The sequence below is a fragment of the Triticum aestivum genome, chromosome 6B (genome assembly GCF_018294505.1).
Source record: "Triticum aestivum cultivar Chinese Spring chromosome 6B, IWGSC CS RefSeq v2.1, whole genome shotgun sequence".
Classification (NCBI taxonomy): Eukaryota; Viridiplantae; Streptophyta; class Magnoliopsida; order Poales; family Poaceae; genus Triticum; species Triticum aestivum.
The window spans coordinates 142,309,675-142,331,433 of NC_057810.1; the positions used below are offsets into that span (position 1 = coordinate 142,309,675).

A 21,759-nucleotide genomic window follows, 5' to 3' on the forward strand; every position below is an offset into this window, starting at 1 on the left:
AAAAAAAATAGATCAAATGACCCCCGCAAAAAAAAAAACAGATCAAACGACAGCGGTTCTTTAACGAGAATTGCCTTCTTAGTGAGAAACGGTCATGTCTTCTGAAGAAAATGCCACCTCTCCTCACTTCATCACAACTAAAAATGCCACTGAATCATTCGCATGTACCAGCTCCCTGGGCGAATGTTCGCCAGTTAGGAGGGTCCTTTAAAAAACATTATTTAAAGAAAATGAAAATTTAAAAACTGTGTAAAAAATATCCAAGATGTATTAAAAAAAGTAACATGTATCTATTTTTTTAACACGTACATATAAAAATTTCAAAGTGTATTTGAAAAATGTTCATACATAAAAATTTGTGTGTGTTTATCAATTTTTTTTCACATTTCCTTTAAAAAAATAATGAGTTGAAAGCCATTTCCTTTTTTAGGGTTCCTAGAGAGAGGAGATCGGGAGGTGAGTTGCATCCCATTGAGCCGCCGGCACCGCCATGGGTTTCCCTGTTCTCTGCCGGCCGATGCGATGTCAGGGAGGTTGGGGAACCTCAGATCATGTGCCGGTCCGTGTCTCGTAGGGTCTTCGTTGTCGGTGAAGTTGGGGCAGCGGCGGTGATGGGAATAATTATTTCTCGGCTTTCCCCATGTCGATGTTCTTCCTTGAAGTGGCATCGAGGAGCCGAAGCATGGTGTTGATTATCGGGCAGTTGGTCTCGCGTGTTTGGTGTTTGTTCACGGCAACATAGTCCTATGGAGAGGATGGTGTTGTGGCGTGTTTTTCTCCATTTCCATCTCCGTCCAATGAATCTCAGCCAGATACGACTACATAAAAGAACTTGTGAGATTTGTATCCCCCTCCTCCCTCTAGCTGGGGTTGGGATTGCTCACTCCGGGCGGTACATAGTCTTTGCGCTTGAATAAACCTTCAAGCCAGGACTTTGGCTGTTCGAAATTTTCCTTACATGCCTTTCTATCTATGCCTGTTTCACAACAATGTCAACTGAGTATATGATGTACTCATGTCATCCATGCTTCTTCCACAACGAGGTCAACTGTCCGCAATCATCGAGTTTCTTTTAATCGGCGTCAAGCTTATTTGTAGCTTTACAGTTACAGTCTAGTGTCATAGTATTACAGTATATGTTTACAGCTATAAATAATGAAATTGTTTACATCAAAGACTTCAATTGTTCCTGACATGTCAGACGCGTGTTCCTCACGACGATGGCGCACACCCACCTGTGCTTTTCGAGCAAAGGCGGCGCCGGTACTCCCCGAGAGCCCAGATGGGGAACAGGTTGCGGTAGTTGGGGTAATTGAAGAAAAGGGAGCAGTTGAGGCATCCGACGTGTTCCTATCATCGAAACGCAAGCATAGTCAGGTTAGCCAGCATGTATAATCTGATCTTAATACACGATATAATATGACTTTTATGGAGTATATCAACACCGAATTCTACCAGTTAAGTTTATTCATGAAAAAGTAATGTTGCAAGCACAAATGAAAAGGGAACTTACTTGCTGTGGAAATTCTCCTGTATCCATCTGCATATTGATCAACTCCTTTGCAGCACGGTGAAGTGGTGTTGGATCTCGTTCCATGTGGTATTCAGTAAGGGAATCAGGTAAGTTTGATAAAACAGTGTATTCCTGTCACGGTTGAATTGAACAATGTACAAAACATACCTGTCCAGCATATATTAAGGTCAACATTGCCCAAGCAGTATTCACTGCGTGAGCACGGTCACCTTCAATGTTGACATATACCTGTTTAATTTTAGATCACAGTAAATATAGGTAGAAACAAAAAACTCAAAATTTTATTAAATAGAATTACAATGGGAGAAACACTTGTTTCTTATGAAATGGATTGAGAACGTCCTAATAAGAGAATGTCCAAATATCGCTAACTGATTTGATTCGCTGCTAAGAAGCAGATTTTCATCATATTGCATCTTTTATATGTTAGAATTTGCAAGCAATGCTTCCAATAAACGAGAAACCATAAGAAATAGTATCTAGATGTTTACCTTTGTTTCATTAGATACATGACTTTCTCCCCATCCACCAGTACTGAGCTGCTTTGATAATATGAAGTGGCATCCTTTCCTGATGGAAGAACTGCTCTCGTATGTTCTTCCTGCAGCAGCTAATGCTTTAACTGAAAAGAAGGCCCCATAGGTGAAACACCCCCCCCCCCAAGTGCCTAACCTGCGAAAGTAATAATTGCGTTATAAATTGTTGTAGTAGAAGTAAAGTTTTCTATAAGGCAAGTCAGGAAATGTAGCCTTCTGACGTGCCATGAACCGTCTTCTCCTTGTCTGCTCTCAATGAATGTTGCTGCATCTCTGATACACTTTTCTATCTCCTGAGTATGGTAACCATAATGTAGTTCTTTGAACAGAATAAGAGCTTGAAGCACCGAGGAAGTGCATTCAGGATATCTGTCATGTTTTACCATACGCCATTAGTTTCTCAAGCTAAAACAAAACGGGTTTTGAGAAGATTTTTCTAATCAATATGTTATTTTCATCACTTACGGATGATCAACAATCATGTTTGGAAAACTCTCACAAGGATTGAGGATCTGGATTACCAAAAGCAGAAAACCATGTAAGAGCATGGCTAAAAAAACTTGGAATATGAGTTTTGTTGCGCTAATTCTGGAAATATTAGACTATTAAAACATATAGGAGTCAACAAATAATTAAGATTTAAACATTTTCACAATCATATATTACTGATGCATTTAAATCCTGAGATGCAAATATCTCAATACTAAAAAAAACATGAAAAATATAATTAACCAGTAATGAGATAAAAATATGGTAAATTGAAGATATCATATTATATATGTAAAAAACAACAATTGAGCACTCACAAATATTAATGGTTGACGCTCAGCTTAATAAACTAGACAAGAGTAGCAGCCTGCAAAAACTCACCTCTATCCAAGTAGAAGTTCTTTTACACTCGTATGTAGAAAAGGTCCCACCTTTGTTCTACAATGAAAAATGATTCGCTATTAACCAGGTGATGTTCACAGCTTACAACAATCGAACAAAAATAGCAAAGATTTAAATATCTGAGACATGCATGGCGTAGTTTGACATCAATGCTAAATCTACTGACTGACTGACTAAAGGTGCTGGAAAATTGAGCAAAAAGTATGAATGTTGACTTCACCACATTCATAAACTAAAGTTGGCAAAACATTTCAGATACATTTTTCCATTGTAAGTTTGGCAGGAAAGATCCACATTCATAGAAATATGAATGAATGCTTGAATTTTCTTTTGAGAATTCATACCACAAAAGATAAAAGGCAATCAACAGCATCATGCACCCTTTCTTTTTCTATTGGGCCGTCAACAATGTTCCTAGAGATCTTCGAGAGCAGCAGTACGACCTGAAAATTAAATAATGTAAGGTTTCTTGTATAGGCAAACAAAAATAATACAGGATCGACAACTGAACCAAGTGAATACTGCACAAGTGTATGACTTTGCTGGATATACTTTCAATTTTTAAGATTAGATTATATAACACCCTTACTGCTTGATTAATAACTAATGGACTGTGATAACTGTCAACCGTGTGGCAGATTGCAAAAAGTATCACACCACCCCTTCCCTTCGATCCACCACGTCCCGAAAGAACCCCCTCCTTCGATCCAAATTTTCTGGCTCCTCTCGATTTATTTTCCTCTGCACATGAGGTTGCGGGCTCTCTCCCCGGTTTTCTGGGCTGCTGCACACGCACAATCAGCAGTTAAAAAATTAGCCTAACAAGGGGATCGAACCCACACCCGCCCATACTAAATGTAACCACAACAACCACCTAGGCTAACTCCCTTTGCTGATTCTAATAAACTTACATCCTAGTTGAATCTTCTTGAAATGAGATTGCACAAAAAAACAATTATTAACTGAAAAATCCAAAACGGCAGCCTCACTTTCCGGGTTTAAGACTATGCACCCTAGTTCTATCATTTTTTCTGCACATTTCACACCGGTTCACAGAAATGATCATCCCATACCCTTCTTTCAGATGCATATTACCACAGTGTTTCGCGTAAGTTATCAACTATGTGGGTCATATATTACCATGCTATTTACATAGAAATTACTGAGGGGTATTCTTTTAACAACTTTTTTCTCCCCTGGTCAAATTTAAGGCGGTGTCGTACATAAGTTATCAGATATGTGTTCGTATATTACCGTGCTATTTTTCACATAAGTTACCAAGGGTATTGTTTTTTTAGTAATTTTCCCTTTAGTCAAATTTGGGTATTGGCTTTTAATAATTTTCCCTTTGGTCAAATTTACCACGGTGTTTCTAAGTAAGTTATCGGGTATGCGGTTCATTCATTACCGTGTTATTTTCACATAAAATATCGGGGGTATATTTCGTTTTCGAATAACCTTCCCCCCCCCCCCCCTGGTCGAAGTTACCACAATGTTTATACGTACATTATGGGGTACGTAGTTCATACATTACGGTGTTATTTTTCACATAAGTTATTAGGAGTATGTTTTTCAACAACTTGTTCCCCTCCTTGGACAGAGTTACCATGGTGCGTAAGTTATAAAGTATGTGGTTCGTATATTATCATGCTATTTTTATACAACTTATCAGGGTATTTTTTTCAAAAACTTTTTTCAACAAAAAAATTACTTTTGTATGTTTCAAGCAAAAAATTCCCCGGGTCAAAAGTTAACGCAGTGTTCTGAACTTAAGTTATCACGCCTACGATGCCTATATTACCATGCTATTTACACATCAGTTACAGGGGTATGTTTTTCAACAACATTGCTCCACCGGGTGTCAAACTTACCGTGTTTTTATACCTAAGTTATCATGCCTGCATTACGTAAATTATCATGTTGTTTACACTGAAGGTACGGGAGGCAAAAAAAAAGGTTTCCCAATCTTCTCCCCATGCACTAGACACTGAAGTTATCATGTCCGTGGTGTGTTAAATTACAATGCTATTTAGGAAGGAGTTATCGGTGTATGTTTCAAATATTTTTTCCCCGAGTTGAAGTTAACAGGGCACGGGGTATTTTAACTTACCAGCCATGCGGTGCGAAATTACCATGCTATTTTCGCGGGAATTACCGGGGTATGTTCCAGCACCCGGTCAAAAGTTACAGGCCCAGGTAACTTAGCAGCCCCTCAGGCCATCATGTAGAAAAACTCCTTGCAATAAGTTCTTTGATAATCACTAGGGTGGAATGAGTTATCTACGGGTCGATTCCATAAGTTTTTGATTCACTAACTCCACCAATGTACAACTACATGGATTGATGAATCTCAGCACAAGCATGATGTAGCTGACCTGGTTAGTGCGGTCAGAGTTTCCCATTGACCAGGCTAGGTCCTCGGTCGATGCACCATGTCAGCACCACGAAGGACATGCCGGACGCGACCACACCCTGAATTTAGGTAAAATCAATCAAAGCCGATCAGTGGCAAGCCATGTTGTGCATACTGTAGCAGCAATTCAGAAGCACGATGGTTGGTTGGTTTCTTATGGAGTAGAGGAAAGTGAGGATCTGGAACCTGCTGGAGATGATCCAGCCGGCGAGGCTGCTTACACGCCGAGGCCGACGACAGCGACCTGGAGGAAGCTGAAGGCCACACCTATGTAGAAGGTGAGCACCATGGCGCCGTCAAGCTAGACGAGCGTGCTGGCGAGCTTGGTGGCGCCGATGGCTGCCCTGAGGTTGAGTGACTCGGAGTGGGTGACTACGACGAGCACGAAGGAACATTGGGGGATGGCCATCCGGCAGCTGGAGAAGCCCCTGTTCATGAGGCTCCCCGTCGTCTGATAAGATAAAGAGAAATGTGGTTTATCTGGTTGAAACAATACAAGTTATCGGCCGAAACAAATACAAGTTATTGGGCTAACACATCATAAATTATCATGCTAAAATGAAGTTACCATGCAAAAAATAGAATGAGTTAAACATGCTGACAAGTGTGAAACGTGGTGACACTTCATAGTTATCAAGCTGGCATATTAAGTTATCAGGCTCAGTTTGCATAATTAATCGGGTTGAAAGTAAAGCAGACCGAATTAAATATGCTGACACGGTATAATTTATCAGGCTCAATTTGCATAATTAATCAGTTTGAAAGTAAAAAAAATGTTGAAAACAGATCGCAAATATGCTGACACGGTATAATTTATCAGGCTAAAACAATGTGAACTATCAGTTAGAAATTGTTCAAGTTACCATGTTGAAAAAATAGAATGAGTTAAATAGGCTAACAAAGTGGTTCTTATCATGCTGACACACTAGAATTTATTTCAGGCCGACATACTATAAATTATCAGGTTCAAGCTGCATAAGTCATCAAGTCGAAGTAAAACATAAGTGTTGAAACCAGTTAGAGTTAAACATTTTGGTACATCACAAGTTATCAGGCTGACTTATTATAAGTTTATAACTTAACTTATCAGCTCAAGTTGCTTAAGTTATCTGGTTAAAGTAAAAAAAACAAGTATTCAAAGCGGTTCGAGTTAAAATGCTGGCATGATATAATTTATCAAGCTAAATCAATATGAATTATCAGGTAGAAACAATTGAAGTTACTATGCTGAAAAATAAAATGAGTTAAACAGGTTAGCAAAGTGAGTGTTGTCATGCTGACACGCTAGAAGTGACCAGGCTGACATAGTGTAAGTTACCGAGATGCATAAGGTTCAGACATTAGACTTGCTCTGAACAAAATACTCCTCATGCCAAGTGGTCCCAAGGCCAAGAACAGAAGGAAACTTAAGTACCTGAATGGTTAGATCAAGATCAATGGCGCCATGTTTGTGCTGCTCTCGGAAGGTCTCGAAGCCCTTTCACGATATGTAGTTGAACCGGTGCACGTCGATATCGATCTCAAAGTAGTTCAATCCCTACATCATAATAAGTAGACATATGCACATGTTTCAATCAGGATTAGGGTGCGTCAGGAAATATATGAATTTCGGCATGTTGATGGAGATGTGAGGAAGCATGAATGGTCAGTATAGCTTGTAGAATTTGTGCTGGGGTATAGACAACACTGACTTCTGGTTGTAGGTCTGCACAAGCCTCCCGTCGGCTGCACTAAGCTGCAGGTCTTGGGGTTCACAATGTCCGCAGAATTTTCAGCCTCTCTGTGTAGGGCACGTTGTTGTCCACCGGGAACCCTTGATCTTCTCCATTTCCTAATTCATAACACTCTGCATAACTAATTACTTACCAGAAACTTGTCTGAGGCACTGAAAATGTTTAGCTTATGAAATGTAATCAATTTGGCTCACCTTGATGATGTCCTTAAGCTGAGGATAAATCTCTGTGTCGAAGCAATCAGATATCTTGACCAGGATTACGCTTTCACTGTCATTCTCGCCAAACATGGTAGTAGAATAGGTAGGCAATTGTACAGATCAGCTAACTTGGTAAGTTTCAGATCTAACAAATCAATACTGCTTGGATAAGTAGTTCATAATGTTCGCAACTCCCACAGGTAAACATAATCCATACAAAACAAGGTGAGCAATGTGGAGAAATGTTAGGTGAAACAGAGCTTTCAGATGGCCGAGGGGACTGACTGACCACACACCGAATCAGTTCGGCAGAGCCTTGCCGGCACGGTGACCACCACCAGCAGCAGGAGCAACACCGCTCGCCGCGCCCATTCCCAGTCCATGACAGACACCGGATAGAGTCCGCCTCGGCTGGCTAGTCGCCGACGCGTGGTTGGCTAGCGGCGGCATGCAGGAGGTAGAGGGGGCGACGCACAATGCCTGGTGTGGGTAGGGGGAGGGGGAGTGTGGGCGGCACGGGGAGACAGAAATAGGAGCCTCCGTCGGTGGTGGCGCGGTAGTGGGCGAGCGACCATGGTGGCGCGCGAGCTCGTCGATGGCTGGGATGGGGATCGGAGCGAGGTCGGGGGAGAGAGGGGAGCAAAATTGGTTTTCTCGTGAGGGTGGGGTTCGATCTGTTTGGTGTTTTTTTCTGCGTACCGCTTCAATCACGTGATGGTGATCCGACGTCTCCCAGCTGGTGTGGCAGTTTTGCAAACTGTCACAGGGTTGCCAAATACATTTTTCAATAACTAATTTCACATGTTGATATTAAGAGGAAAAATGACCCAGGTCCGTCTGGGAGGCTGCGTGGGCTGCGTGGGCTGACCAACTCGTCTCTGTAACTGCGACAAACCTGGACCAGCCCAGTTACAGGTAGCTCGTTTTTTTTCCTGTTTTTCCTTTTACTTCATTTTATTTTCATGTTCATTTGTTCACTTATTTGAAAAAAATGATTACGTTATAAAAAAGTTCTCACTATTTTTAAATGTTAGTGTAACTTTATAAGGTATTTATAAACATGTCCAGTTGTACCTTACAAATGTTCACGTATAAAAATTATATAACACTAATATGTGTCTAATCATCACCTAGTTATCTGTAAAACATAAATCCTCACATTTTTGCACATATTTTAAAAATAGTAATTGTACTTGGCAAAAGTTCGCTGTAAAGGGGATGGCAAGCAAACCATCTTTGTTGGCTGTTTTAGTTGTAAAAACAGATCAAACGACAGCGGTTCTTAAACGAAAATTGCCTTCTTAGTGAGAAACTGTCATGTCTTCTGAAGAAAATGCCACCTCTCCTCACTTCATCACAACTAAAAATGCCACCGAATCATTTGCATGTACCAGCTCCCTGGGCGAATGTTCGCCAGTTAGAAGGGTCCTTTAAAAAAACATTATTTAAAGAAAATGAAAATTTAAAAATTGTGTAAAAAAATATCCAAGATGTATTAAAAAAATGTAACATGTATCTTTTTTTTAACATGTACATATAAAAATTTCAAAGTGTATTTGAAAAATGTTCATACATAAAAATTTGTGTGTGTTTATCAGATTTTTTTTTCATATTTCCTTTTAAAAAATAATGAGTTGAAAGCCATTTCCTTTTTAGGGTTCCTAGAGAGAGATCAGAAGGTGACTTGCATCCCATTGAGCCGCTGGCACCGCCATGGGTTCCCATGTTCTCTGCCGGCCGATGCGATAGCAGGGAGGTTGGGGAACCTCAGATCATGTGCCGGTCCGTGTCTTGTAGGGTCTTCGTTGTCGGTGAAGTTGGGGTATAGGTGGTGATAGGAATAATTATTTCTTGGCTTTCCCCATATCGATGTCCTTCCTCGGAGTGGCATCAAGGAGTCGAAGCATGGTGTTGATCATCAGGCAGTTGGTCTGGCGTGTTTGGTGTTTGTTCACGGAAACATAGTCCTGCGGAGAGGATGGTGTTGCGGCATGTTTTTTCTCAATTTCCATCTCCGTCCAATGAATCTTTGCCAGATACGACTACATAAAAGAACTTGTGAGATTTGTGTCCCCCTCCTCCGTCTGGCTGGGGTTGGGATTGTTCACTACGGGCGGTGCGCTTGAACAGACCTTCAAGCCAGGGCTTTGGCTGTTCGAAATTTTTCTTACATGCATTTCTATCTATGCCTGTTTCACAACAATGTCAACTGAATATATGATGTACTCATGTCATCCATGCTTCTTCCACAACGAGGTCAACTGTCCGCAATGCATCCGAAGGACACATCATCGAGTTTTTTCTAATGGGCGTCAAGCTTATTTGTAGCTTTATAGTTACAGTCTAGTGTCATAGCATTACAATACATGTTTACAACTACTCCCTCCATCCGAAAATACTTGTCATTGAAATGGATGTATCTAGATGTATTTTAGTTCTAGATACATCCATTTTGACGACAAGTAATTCCGAACGGAGGGAGTATAAATAATGAAACTGCTTACATCAAGACTTCAAGTGTTCCTGACATGTCAGACGCGTGTTCCTCACGATGATGGCGCACACCCGCCTGTGCTTTTTAAGCAAAGGCGGCGCCGGTACTCCCCGAGAGCCCAGATGGGGAACAGGTTGCGGTAGTTGGGGTAATTGAAGAAAAGGGAGCAGTTGAAGCATCCGACGTGTTCCTATCATCGAAACGCAAGCATAGTCAGGTTAGCCAGCATGTATAATCTGATCTTAATCTCTGCCTAATATTAAAGGAAGGATTGTTTCTCCACTTTTTTTCGTCAAAGTCTTTTTTTCAAGTCCCTTGGTACGTCGAGCTCAGCCATCGAATGACAGTTTTATCGAGCACCGATTGAACCACTTTTGTCTTTAGGGCTAGCTATAGAACCAGTTTTAACTAGAGCCCGTGCAAACGGGCCGGCCCAATTCGCAGGCTTGGAACGAAATACAAAAAATAAAATAGCAATTGCAGGAATCAAAGTCTCAACCTCACGCTGGATAGTACCGAGGCTAACCAGCCGAGCTAGCTACAGACGATGACTAAGAAGCAGCACTAAGTTTAAAGTCTAACGACAGTGGCAGATATGTTATTCAATATTTCTTTCAAGAAAATGTGAACAAAATTTATTCAGAAATTCAAACAAATATTTAAGAGCCGTGATTTTTTTCGAAATGATAATAATACATGAACAGTTTTTTTAAAAGTGAACAGAATTTGAAATACGTAAACAAATTTCTCTAAAATGTGCATTTTTAAAAATTGAAATAAAATAGAATTCTAAACAACTGTTTGGAACTGTGAAAAAATATATTAAAATACACACTGAAAAATTTCTTAGTATATGGTGATATTCAAATATACACTGATTATTTTCATAATATATGATATACTTTTTTCAAATGCATGCTGAAGAAAATTTCTATACAAGATGGGCATTTTTTCATACATAACAAACATTTTTGTTCAATACGCTAAACTTTTGTGAAACGTGAACAATTTTTTAAAGGATGAATAAAATTTGTAATTTTGAACATATTTTGGAATTTGGAATTTGGAATTTTGAACTTATTTTGATCGTAATTATGAAAAATGTGAACAAATTTTGAAATCATGAAGAAAAGTTTGAATATCAAACAATTTTCAAAATCTATTCCTTCTTGTAATTATGGATTTTTTTTGAAAATTTTAAATTTATGATTTTTTTTATTTTCTTCCTTGCCCATTTTCGGGGTCACATACAGTGTATCCCCCGTTGCAAGCACGGGCATTTTATGGAGTATATCAACACCGAATTCTACCAGTTAAGTCTATTTATGAAAAATTAATGTTGCAAGCACAAATGAAAAGGAAACTTACTTGCTGTGGAAATTCTCCTGTATCCATCTGCATATTGATCAACTCCTTTGCAGCACGGTGAAGTGGTGTTGGATCTCGTTCCATCTGGTATTCAGTAAGGAAATCATGTAAGTTTGATAAAACAGTGTATTCCTCTCACAGTTGAATTAAACAATGTACAAAACATACCTGTCCAGCATATATTAAGGTCAACATTGCCCAAGCAGTATTCACTGCATGAGCACGGTCACCTTCAATGTTGACATATACCTGTTTAATTTTAGATCACAGTAAATATAGGTAGAAACAATTTTTTTATTAAATAGAATTACAATGGGAGAAGCACTTGTTTCTTATGAAATGAATTGAGAACGTCCTAAGAATAGAAGGTCCAAATACCGCCAACTGATTTCGTTCTCATGCTAACGAAGCAGATTTACACCATATTGCGTCTTTTATATATTAGAATTTGCAAACAATGCTTCCAATAAACGAGAAACCATAAGCAATAGTATCCAGATGTTTACCTTTGTTTCATTAGATACGTGACTTTCCCCCCATCCACCGGTACTGAGCTGCTTTGATAATACGAAGTGGCACCCTTTCCTGATGGAAGAACTGCTCTCGTATGTTCTTCCTGCAGCAACTAATGCTTTAACCGAAAAGAAGGCCCCATAGGTGAAACACACACCCCAAGTACCTAACCTGCGAAAGTAATAATTGTGTTATGAATTGTTGAAGTAGAAGTAAAGTTTTCTACAAGTTAAGTCAGGAAATGCGGCCTTCTGACAAACCATGAACCGTCTTCTCCTTGTCTGCTCTCAATGAACGTTGCTGCATCTCTGATACACTTTTCTATCTCCTTAGTACGGTAACCATAGTGTAGTTCTTTGAACAGAATAAGAGCTTGAAGCACCGAGGAAGTGCATTCTGGATATCTGCCATGTTTTACCATACACAATTAGTTTGTTTCTCAAGTTAAAACAAAAAGGGGTTTTGACAAGACTTGTCCAAACAACACATTATCACTTACGGGTGATCGACAATCATGTTTGGAAAACTCTCACAAGGATTGAGGATCTGGATTACCAAAAGCAGAAAACCGTGTAAGAGCATGGCTAAAAAAAACTTGGAATATGAGTTCCGCTCGGCTAATTCTGGAAATATCAGACTATCAAAACATGTACGAGTCAATAAATAATTAAGATCTGAACATTCATAACCATAGGAGTATTTCTAAATTATTTTAATCCTGAGATGCAAATCTCTCAATACTTTAAAAAATGAAAAATATAATCAACCAGTTATGAGATAAAAATATGGTAAACTGAAGATATCATATTGTATATCTAAAAAGAAACAATAGAGTACACATAAATATTAATGGTTCACTCTCAATTTAATAAATCAGACAAGATTAGCAGCCTGTAAAAACTCACCTCTATCCAAGCAGAAGTTCTTTTACATTCATATGTGGAAAAGGTCCCATCTTTATTCTACAACCAAAAACGGTTCGCTGTTAACCAGGTGACCTTCACAGCTTAGAACAATCCAACAAAATAGCAAACAATTAAACATCGGCAACATGCATGGTTTTATTTGACATCAATTACTAAATCTATTGACTGACTGCTGAAAGGAGCTGCAAAATTGTGCAAACAGTATGAATGTTGACCTCACCACATTCATAAACTAAAGTTAGCAAAACACTTCAGATGCATTTTTCCCACTGTAAGTTTGGCAGGACAGATCCATATTCATAGAAATATGAACGAATGCTTGAAAATTACACAATCATGTTACATGGATTAATTTTTTTGAGAATTCGTACCACAAAAGATAAAAGGCAATCAACAGCATCATGCACCCTTTCTCTTTCTATTGGATCGCCAACGATGTTCCTAGAGATCTTTGAGAGCAGCAGTACAGCCTGAAAATCAAATAATGTAAGGCTTTCTTGTATAGACAAAATAAAAACAATACAGGATCGACAACTGAACCAAAGTTAGGTTATATAATAGCACTTACTACTTGATTAATAACTAATTTCACATGTTGATATTAACAGGAGAAAAATGACCTTAAGTGCTTCTGCGGTAGTGTCAGATACAGTCCATCCATTGTCTGCACTTGAAAGAGTCCATGAACCCTTGGATCTGTGGCGATGTGAATAACTTTGGTCGCCAGGATGATTCCAAAGAACCTTCAGGTATGGGCATGCACACTGTTTTAGATTATGCTATGTAATGGTTACTTTATCAATTGAAATAACTATGAGGAACAGAAAGAACCTGCGATTTTTTCATGAATGCATTGGCTCTCTCGAGAGTTGGGCCATACTCGCTCACAAGATCTGTAGCGCAATATGCTTGAATAATGAATGATGTCTCCCAGCTTTGAACACCATCATATACCTATCATTGATATAATAGAAAATTACACATACTTCCACTTTCTCTTCAGAAAAAATAGCAATTTTTTGAGACAATGAAAGGCATGTTGTATCGTAAACGATGGTTTATATGATTGTATCTATCTAATGATGGCAAAATCGTCATGCACATATGTTCATGATTCATGTCCAAGTCCAAGCAACTTGTGATTGTACCAGGAATTGCACTGCCATTTTAGATGACCAAATATCAAAGTTATTATGAAAAATTAACTCATAATTTAACCATGCGCATCCGAGCTGAAAACATGATTCTAGTTTGATAGCAGTAGTGCACCCACAAATCATCCGATCACGGCAAAAAGTGCTGAAAATATATTCTCTTCTTGTACTAGAATTAAGTACCTAACATAAACAAAAAACAGGGAAACAGACTGAAAGTACCTACAAGTGCATGAAAACCGAAATGTCATCATACCTGCGCCTTCATGCCATCTTCCGAGATCCACAGGAAATCAGGTACCCTCGCAAGGTGCCGCTTGAACGCTTCCGAACTTGGATCTTCGGCCCAGCAGCAGACCATGTTCAGAGCCTAAACATCACAAAGAAAATAAATATAGTACTTAACTGAGTTTGATACCAAGCCCCTGCATCTAGGCAAATGATCAAGGAAGCAGGCGGCGCATCACCTTGTTGACGGAGCATATGCAGAGGTACTGCGTGTTGTCGTCCTCGTAGTGGATGTGCTCCATGAGGTTCCTCAGAGCCCTGTCCCTGAGCTTGTTGATCGGCCAGCTGCTCAGCACCGGCTCCACGCACTTGTAGAGTGAGGTCCACACTGCGTTCTGCAGCGTTGTGCGTGGGCACACAAGGTCCTCCTGAAATTACCCAGAAGAAAAACAGATGATTGAACACCATGAAATTGAGCAGTGAATTCAGGGTTTGCCGGTGCTTTGTGTTTTCTCCCCCTGTGTTGGTTTCCACGAGCAGCAGAAAAAAAACAGATTAAAAGTATGCTGCGAAGTCTAAGATTGATCGCGAACCAAACCTAGAAGGAATTCTGCCCGTCTTTTTCTCCGGCGACCGACGACCTGAAAGAATTAGCCTCCATTTTGCTTATGCATATTTGTGTCGGAGAGAGAGAGATAAGGGTGGTGGTGCTGGCGAAGGCGCGCAGGGATAGGCCGGTGATGTGCCGTCGGCTGCTCGGAGCCACTGCGTACTGCGGTCGTCTCCGCCTGCGCCGCTTTACTCAGTTGCGGCCAGAGTTTTTTTTTTTTTTTTTTTTTTGCGTCAAACAGGCACCGAGTCGCACAGGAGCCACGAGCGAGCAACCAAACGGGCCGGCCTATTTAGGTTTTGGGAACATTTCAGAATGTTCCGGGCCGGTTTTATTGGTTTGTTCGTTTTTTCTATTTTCTGCTGTTTCTTTTACTTGTTTTCTTTTTTCCCTTAAAACTTACATTTTTCTAAAAAAATATTCAATTTCAAAAAGTGTTTCAATTGTTAAAAAAATCATATTTCAAATATTGTTCAGAATTTCAAAAAGTATTCCGGTTTCCAAAAAAATAGTTCATAAATTTGAAAACGTTTAGCACTTTCTATATGTTTGGGAATTTTTAAAAACGGTTCTTATCTAAAAACATAATTCTATTAATTTTTTTGTTTATAAAAAATATTCACATTTCAAAATTTGTTCCAAATTCAGAATGTTCCCGTTTAAGAAATTTTCTCAAATTAAAATAAACTTGTTCACTACAGTCGCTAGCCTACCAAGACTACCCCCTGTGCGGCAGCCCTCCTATTTGCATCAAATAGGAGGTCCCCTAACAAAAGCGCAGACCATTTATAAGAGGAGGCTCAGGTTATTAGTTTAAACCATTTAACGACATACTCCCTCCGTTTCTTTTTAGTTTGCATACGAGATTTGGTCAAAGTCAAACTTTGTTAAGTTTGATTAGCTTTGTAGAAAAATATATCAACATTCACACTATGGAATCAATACTATTAGATGTATGATGAAATTAATTTTCATAACATATAACTTCAGTATTGTAGATGTTGATATTTTTTCCTACAAAGTTAGTCAAACTTTACAAAGTTTGAATTTGACCAAATCTTATATGCAGACTAAAGAGAAATGAAGGGAGTACGATATATGTTGAGGCCCCGGTGTTTTGCAAAACCTGGCCTGGCTTTTCCGACCTAAATATTGTTCTTTTTTCCCTTCAAAAAAGAGTTTTAACTATTTTACTTCATCTGTGCCTCCTGAAAAGAAGGAGTGTAAACTTTCTTTGAAACTAAAACGATGCAAAATTTAACTAAGTATGTAAAAAATAATATCAACCATCACAATACTTATGATCGTAGTTAAGGGTATGTTTGAGGTTTATTTCTAGGTTATTTTGGCATCAATCATGACCCTGCCTCTTCATCTACATGTTGGTCTTTATTGGTTGCCAATGGCAAGGTAGTTAAAACAGTGTCTTTGCGGTTGATTATCTAGAATATATACCGGTCTCACAAGATGATGTTGTCTCGAGGCTTTGTTCGTCAGATTCCTTTCATCTTAGCCTTCGTACATGGTTAGTCAGAGTGGTGAACGATTTTCTTTTTTAAACTTGAGCTTACCACAAGTTCAAGATGACGCTTTGACCGATATATGCCATATATCATCGACCTTATGTTCTCATTTTCACGGTGGGATTTTATGGTGGTTATTATCAACAAACCTTGATCTTGATGTGGAGACAATTGTTCTTCCACTTTGATCCAGTTTTATGTTTCATTTGGTTAACTGAAGTCTTGTTCTTTTCTCTCAAAAAAGCAAGCAAGCAAAGGTTATGATCGTCTAGGAACTGAACGAACCTTGGCACATGCATTACGTGACAATCCCCAGTCGATCTTATCGTACGGCATGTCGTAGATCTCCTTCCTTATCGCCAGGATTGTAGGCGTAATGGGCCCAACGAATTTCCTCCCGTAGAGATAAGCCATAGGCAGGTAGACCATACGACACAGGCACCAGAATTTCCCTATGCACAATGTGAAGACATTAATTAGTACTTTCCTCGTGAAAAACGCGCACGTGGCTGAGGCACACAAACTATAGACACCACATACTCCTAAAAGAAAACTGTGTGTGTGTGCGCGCGCGCGCGCGCGTGTGCGTGTGTGTGTCCTCTACAAGTACGTGCTGGAAAAAAAGACTTTGATTATATAGTATGCATCAAATGACCTGAAAACTGCGTGAAAAAACTAGCACCAAAAGATGGAACCAGGCGAGACGATACCTGGATGAAACGGGAGAAACTGCGGCGCGAGCCATAGTTCGGGGAAGATTGGGTTGTTCCCAGACCAGTCATACACCCCAAGTATCTACAACAGTTAATTCAAACTTAAGTAGACTGCTTGACCCCTTAATCTGAGCAAGTATATTATTACGCCAAGATTATGTATGTGCTGGGATGATATCCATGAATGAACATACAAACATACCGAGAGCCATATTTTTCCCCACTGTGGCACAAGAGTAGCGCCGCCGTGGGATGATATCCAGCCACGCCCCTTAGCCAACGCCGTGTTGCCATCTAGCTTCTCTCCGAGGAGCCTTAGAGTGATGTAGTTTGAGCATGTACCAAACATGCTGCTCGACCCTAAAATTAGGGTGCCCCATCCCCCATCTTCGTTCTACAAAAAACAAAAGGACAAATGGGGAAAATATATGAAAGGCGAGTGTGTGAGGAAAAAAAAGTCGCATAATTGAAGAATAAATCTCCCAGCCTCTACAGCCAAAATTGCAATATGTAAGTGTATGCCATGCCTGATGATTGTGGATGTAGCGGCATATCTCTCGTCGATGTTCTGCCGTCACCACAGTGTTGAGTGATCTGGTGACATAGAGGGCAAATATCTGCAAGTGCACACAGCAACAAAAATCAGCGAGAATCTCCAGTAGAAAGTATAAATGCGATATATTTTTCCCATATTTCTTGGACATCTAAGAAGTAACTATTTTCAAGTTACCTCGACAACCATGTAATTTAAACGCGTGATTTATACAAAAATAATTTTATTTTGATCGGAAGGCTGTCAATGTTGATTAAGAAATAAGAATTCTTAAGTTAACTGGCCTTTTTTTAGGAATAAGTTAACTGGCCTATAGTCACTCCTATATATGTACACAATTTTATTTTGGCCAGAGTATAAAATACTTATCGAAATTATTTTACATACCAAACCAGGCATGATGAACATTATCCCGCTGAAGTCTCCGGGCCAACAGCCATCATCTGATTGCAGTGAAGAGAACTGATCGAGGGCTCGCCTCAGCGACACCAGCACGATGTCCTCGGTGACCTCGTCTTTCTCCTCGAGCTTCTCCATTGGCGGTAGACGACGGTCCCTCCCTTGATGTTTGTTCTCTTTTGAATACTGCAAATGTTAGGTTAAATTTAGTTTGTTGAGTTGTGGGTGTCACGTATACTTGCAACACAAATTAAAGCTAAAGTAACATGTCAGTCTTGGAAAATGGAGCGAGTGTCAGAAGGCTTGTTGGCTGGCCCAATAACTCCCAACTTTCTAGATAGCTACAAGGTTGGTAGATCGGCACATTCAAGTCATGAAATAGTGGGTCCAAATAACTGGGTCCCAAACCTGTACAACTACTAGAGTAACTGCCAGTGCTTCTGGACATACAGAAATGTTACGCTAGGATGACCATGCAAGAACTTCACAGAAGACAACATAACCATTGTAGACGAATTATATAGTACTCCCTCCGTCCGAAAATACTCATCGAAGAAATGGATATATATAGATGTATTTTAATTCTAGATACATTTATTTTTATTATAGTTTTAAATAGCGTGCTAAGCCTCTTAGCGGCGAACCTCTTCTAAAAGCTATAGCGTGCTATAGCTGAGCTACTATTTAAAATGATTATTCATTTGTTTGGACCAATATCTCTTAGCGCAAGACCTTTTGTAAATGCTATAGCTTCATGCTATGGCGGGCTATTTAAAACAATGATCTTTATGCATTTCTCCGACAAATATTTTCGGACGAAGGGAGTACTCCCTCTGACCTCTGTAAACTTTCATAAGATCGTTTAGATCATTAAAGTAAATGATCTTATATAAGTTTACAGAAGTAGCATCATACTTCATACAGGATTCAGCATAACCATCGTTCTCCAAAGAAGTGATCAGCTACTCGCTGTACACTTAACGACAGTAGTATGCACGCATACCTGCAAGCGCATGAGGAGGTCGGCGGACTCTCTGCGCCGGAACCGGCCGTCGGTGAACCCCTGACGCATCCTCTCCACCTCGGCGCGCTCCTCCGGCGTGCCAGCGCCGGCGTCGAACTCCCATACCGCACGGCCGAGGAAGCCGTTGGTGGACCGCAGCCACGGCCCGCCGCCCTCCCCGACCTTCAGCCTCCACATGCCGGCGGCCGCTCCCGACAACTACACTCACTCAGCTTGTCTCTCGCTGATCGGTCGGAACGAAAAGCCTGGCTCTGTGGTATCAGCTGAGCTGAGCGATGGATGCTTGCATGTGCCCGTAGGGTCGCGCTTAAAAAGAGGAGGAGATTGGCGGCAACTGCTGCCACATGCATTGCTCGTTGGCAATTTTTAATTGTTCACACACAAATGCACCATGCACTAGAGATCGATGGTACGTGTAACAACCAACGGCCATGTTTATTGACATGCGGGCACGCGCTAGGGAGATTTTTTTTGAAAAGGAGGAAGACCTCTAGTCTCCGCATCTGGGCGATGCATGCAATCATCTTATTAATTATTCACAAAAACCTTACAAAATAGTACATCAGTAAGTCTGAAGTCACCATCTTGACAACATCTGTCGCTATTTCTATCCACTTGATGAAAATGTGCCGATAGTCAGAGCCTAATATCAAATAGACCTGACATCTAAGCCTAACATCTAAAACCGGAGGCCCCAGCCAAGCCACCCGTCGCTACTTCTTTGAATCTGCGAGCTGATCTGTCCCGAACGACCTGACTCCAGGAAGCTAGCTCCTGGATCTGAGACGGGTCGTAGTACAAAAACTAGGAGCTGGTGTTTCGTGGATCCCAGAATTCTTAAAACTTGGAGTTCAACTTATTTACGATGAGCTGCCACCGCGAAGTGAAAGAAAACATTTCGTCCAGCAAAGAAAAGACCTGAGCGACTCCCTTCCCTCCCTTACCAGGCCAGAAACAAGCTTAATGGGCAAGCCAACTTCAAGCCCAGGACTAGCGATTGGATCTGGGAGTTCTGTAGCTGAACGGTGTTTTCAATCCACGATTTTCTTTGGGAAGCTCGAGGTGACATCCAGAAGCTGGATTTGAGGATTTTTAGGTGCTGGAGAGTTGCCGAACAGGCCCTTAAACAACATAATTTATTTGAAAAAACAACACATAGTCATACATTTTATGTTCACAAGGCGACAAGAAAGTTTGAGATACTTTGTACGTACATAAGGTCACGAAATATGAATTACAATAAAGTCCAACATTGTACAAGTTCAACCAAAATACCGAGGCCCACTTTTCATATTATATAAGTGTACATGGGTGCATGGGAATTCCCATACCGGTACTCGCTCTATCCAATGGGGTTCGAGAATTCCCTATTTTGTATATACCCATTGGATTTTTTTGTCTCATACCCTCACCCTAATAGGGGTTTTACCTATGAGGCACATGGGTAATAGGTACCCATTGCCATCCATAGCTGAAACAATTGTAGTTCATGGGTCTATGAATCTGTTGTAAAATGTAAGTAGTAATTTTTGAGAAGAGAACGAATTTAGTAATTGAATTATATGGAAATGTGGGTAATTGTTTTGATGTTTGTTTAAGAATTGCTTCAGTAGATCTAGTAGTACAAATTTAGAAAGAATAGTTCAAAACTAGTTTTGACACTATATATTATGTAAACATGATATTATGATTTGAAAATAGCAAGTTCAGATCTATATGAAAGGTATATAAATTTCAAACTTTGGTATCAAATTACAAAACATAATAAGTTTTCATTGACTCTTCTACCAATGTGTGAATTTGATTTTTTAGTATGAATTAAGTTTACCAGTTTATTGATGTCAATAGAAATTTTATGTCACATGTGTGATGTTCATGAAGGAAATATGCCCTAGAGGCAATAACAAAGTTATCATTTATTTCCTTATTTCATGATAAATCTTTATGATTCATGCTAGTATTGTATTAACCGGAAACTTAGTACATGTGTGAATACATAGACAAAACATATTGTCCCTAGTATGCCTCTACTTGACTAGCTCGTTATTCAAAGATGGTTATGTTTCCTAACCATAGACATGTGTTGTCATTTGATGAACGGGATCAGGACATGACTCATCCGTTAGCTTAACATTATGATCGTTACAGTTTCATTGCTACTGCTTTCTTCATGACTTATACATGTTCCTCAGACTATGAGATTATGCAACTCCCGAATACCGGAGGAACACTTTGTGTGCTACCAAACATCACAATGTAAATGGGTGATTATAAAGGTACTCTATAGGTGTCTCCGAAGATGTTTGTTCAGTTGGCATAGATCGAGATTAGGATTTGTCACTCCGTGTTTCGGAGAGGTATCTCTGGGCCCTCTCGGTAATGCTCATCACTATAAGCCTTGCAAGCATTGTAACTAATGAGTTAGTTGCGGGATGAAGTATTACGGAACGAGTAAAGAGACTTGCCGGTAACGAGATTGAACTAGGTATGATGATACCGATGATCGAATCTCGCGCAAGTAACATACTGATCACAAAGGAAACAACGTATGTTGTTATGCGGTTTGACCGATAAAGATCTTCATAGAATATGTAGGAGCCAATATGAGCATCTAGTTTCCGCTATTGGTTATTGACCGGAGAGGTGTCTCAGTCATGTCTACATAGTTCTCGAACCCGTAGGGTCCGCATGCTTAACGTTCGATGACGATATGTATTATGAGTTATGTGTTTTTGATGACCGAAGTTTGTTCGGAGTCCCAGATGAGGTCACGGACGTTACGAGGAGTCTCAAAATGGTTGAGACATAAAGATTGATATATTGGACGACTATATCCGGACACCAGAAGTGTTCCAAAGAAGTTTCAGATAAAACCGGAGTGCCGGAGGGTTATCTGAACCCCCGGGGGAACTAATGGGCCTCGATGGGCCTTAGTGGAGAGAGAGGG

At 40.0% G+C, this 21,759-nt stretch overlaps 1 protein-coding gene and 1 pseudogene across 1 annotated transcript; both read right to left on the bottom strand.

Moving 5' to 3' along the window:
• Positions 1-1,072: 1,072 nt before the first annotated feature.
• Positions 1,073-5,663, bottom strand: LOC123138979 (achilleol B synthase-like; annotated as a pseudogene).
• Positions 5,664-9,512: 3,849 nt separating this feature from the next.
• LOC123136222 (achilleol B synthase) lies at positions 9,513-19,080 on the bottom strand. Its single transcript, XM_044555553.1, has 18 exons — positions 18,792-19,080; positions 17,777-17,974; positions 17,364-17,453; positions 17,039-17,230; positions 16,834-16,918; positions 16,409-16,575; positions 14,230-14,418; positions 14,019-14,132; positions 13,440-13,562; positions 13,229-13,351; positions 12,980-13,078; positions 12,588-12,644; positions 12,182-12,228; positions 11,943-12,086; positions 11,676-11,853; positions 11,338-11,418; positions 11,170-11,253; positions 9,513-9,991 (listed from the first exon to the last, which is right to left on the bottom strand). The coding sequence occupies exons 1-18, from the start codon at positions 18,987-18,989 to the stop codon at positions 9,854-9,856; spliced, it is 2,307 nt and encodes a 768-aa protein (XP_044411488.1). The 5' UTR covers positions 18,990-19,080; the 3' UTR covers positions 9,513-9,853.
• Positions 19,081-21,759: the final 2,679 nt, after the last annotated feature.

Coding starts and splice junctions, on each gene's coding strand:
- LOC123136222 (XM_044555553.1), bottom strand. CDS start 18,989: ATGTGGAGGCTGAAGGTCGGGGAGGGCGGCGGGCCGTGGCTGCGGTCC. Junction 11,419..11,675: donor ACGTATCTAATGAAACAAAG/GTAAACATCTGG, acceptor AAAATTAAACAG/GTATATGTCAACATTGAAGG. Junction 11,254..11,337: donor CCTTAATATATGCTGGACAG/GTATGTTTTGTA, acceptor ACTGAATACCAG/ATGGAACGAGATCCAACACC.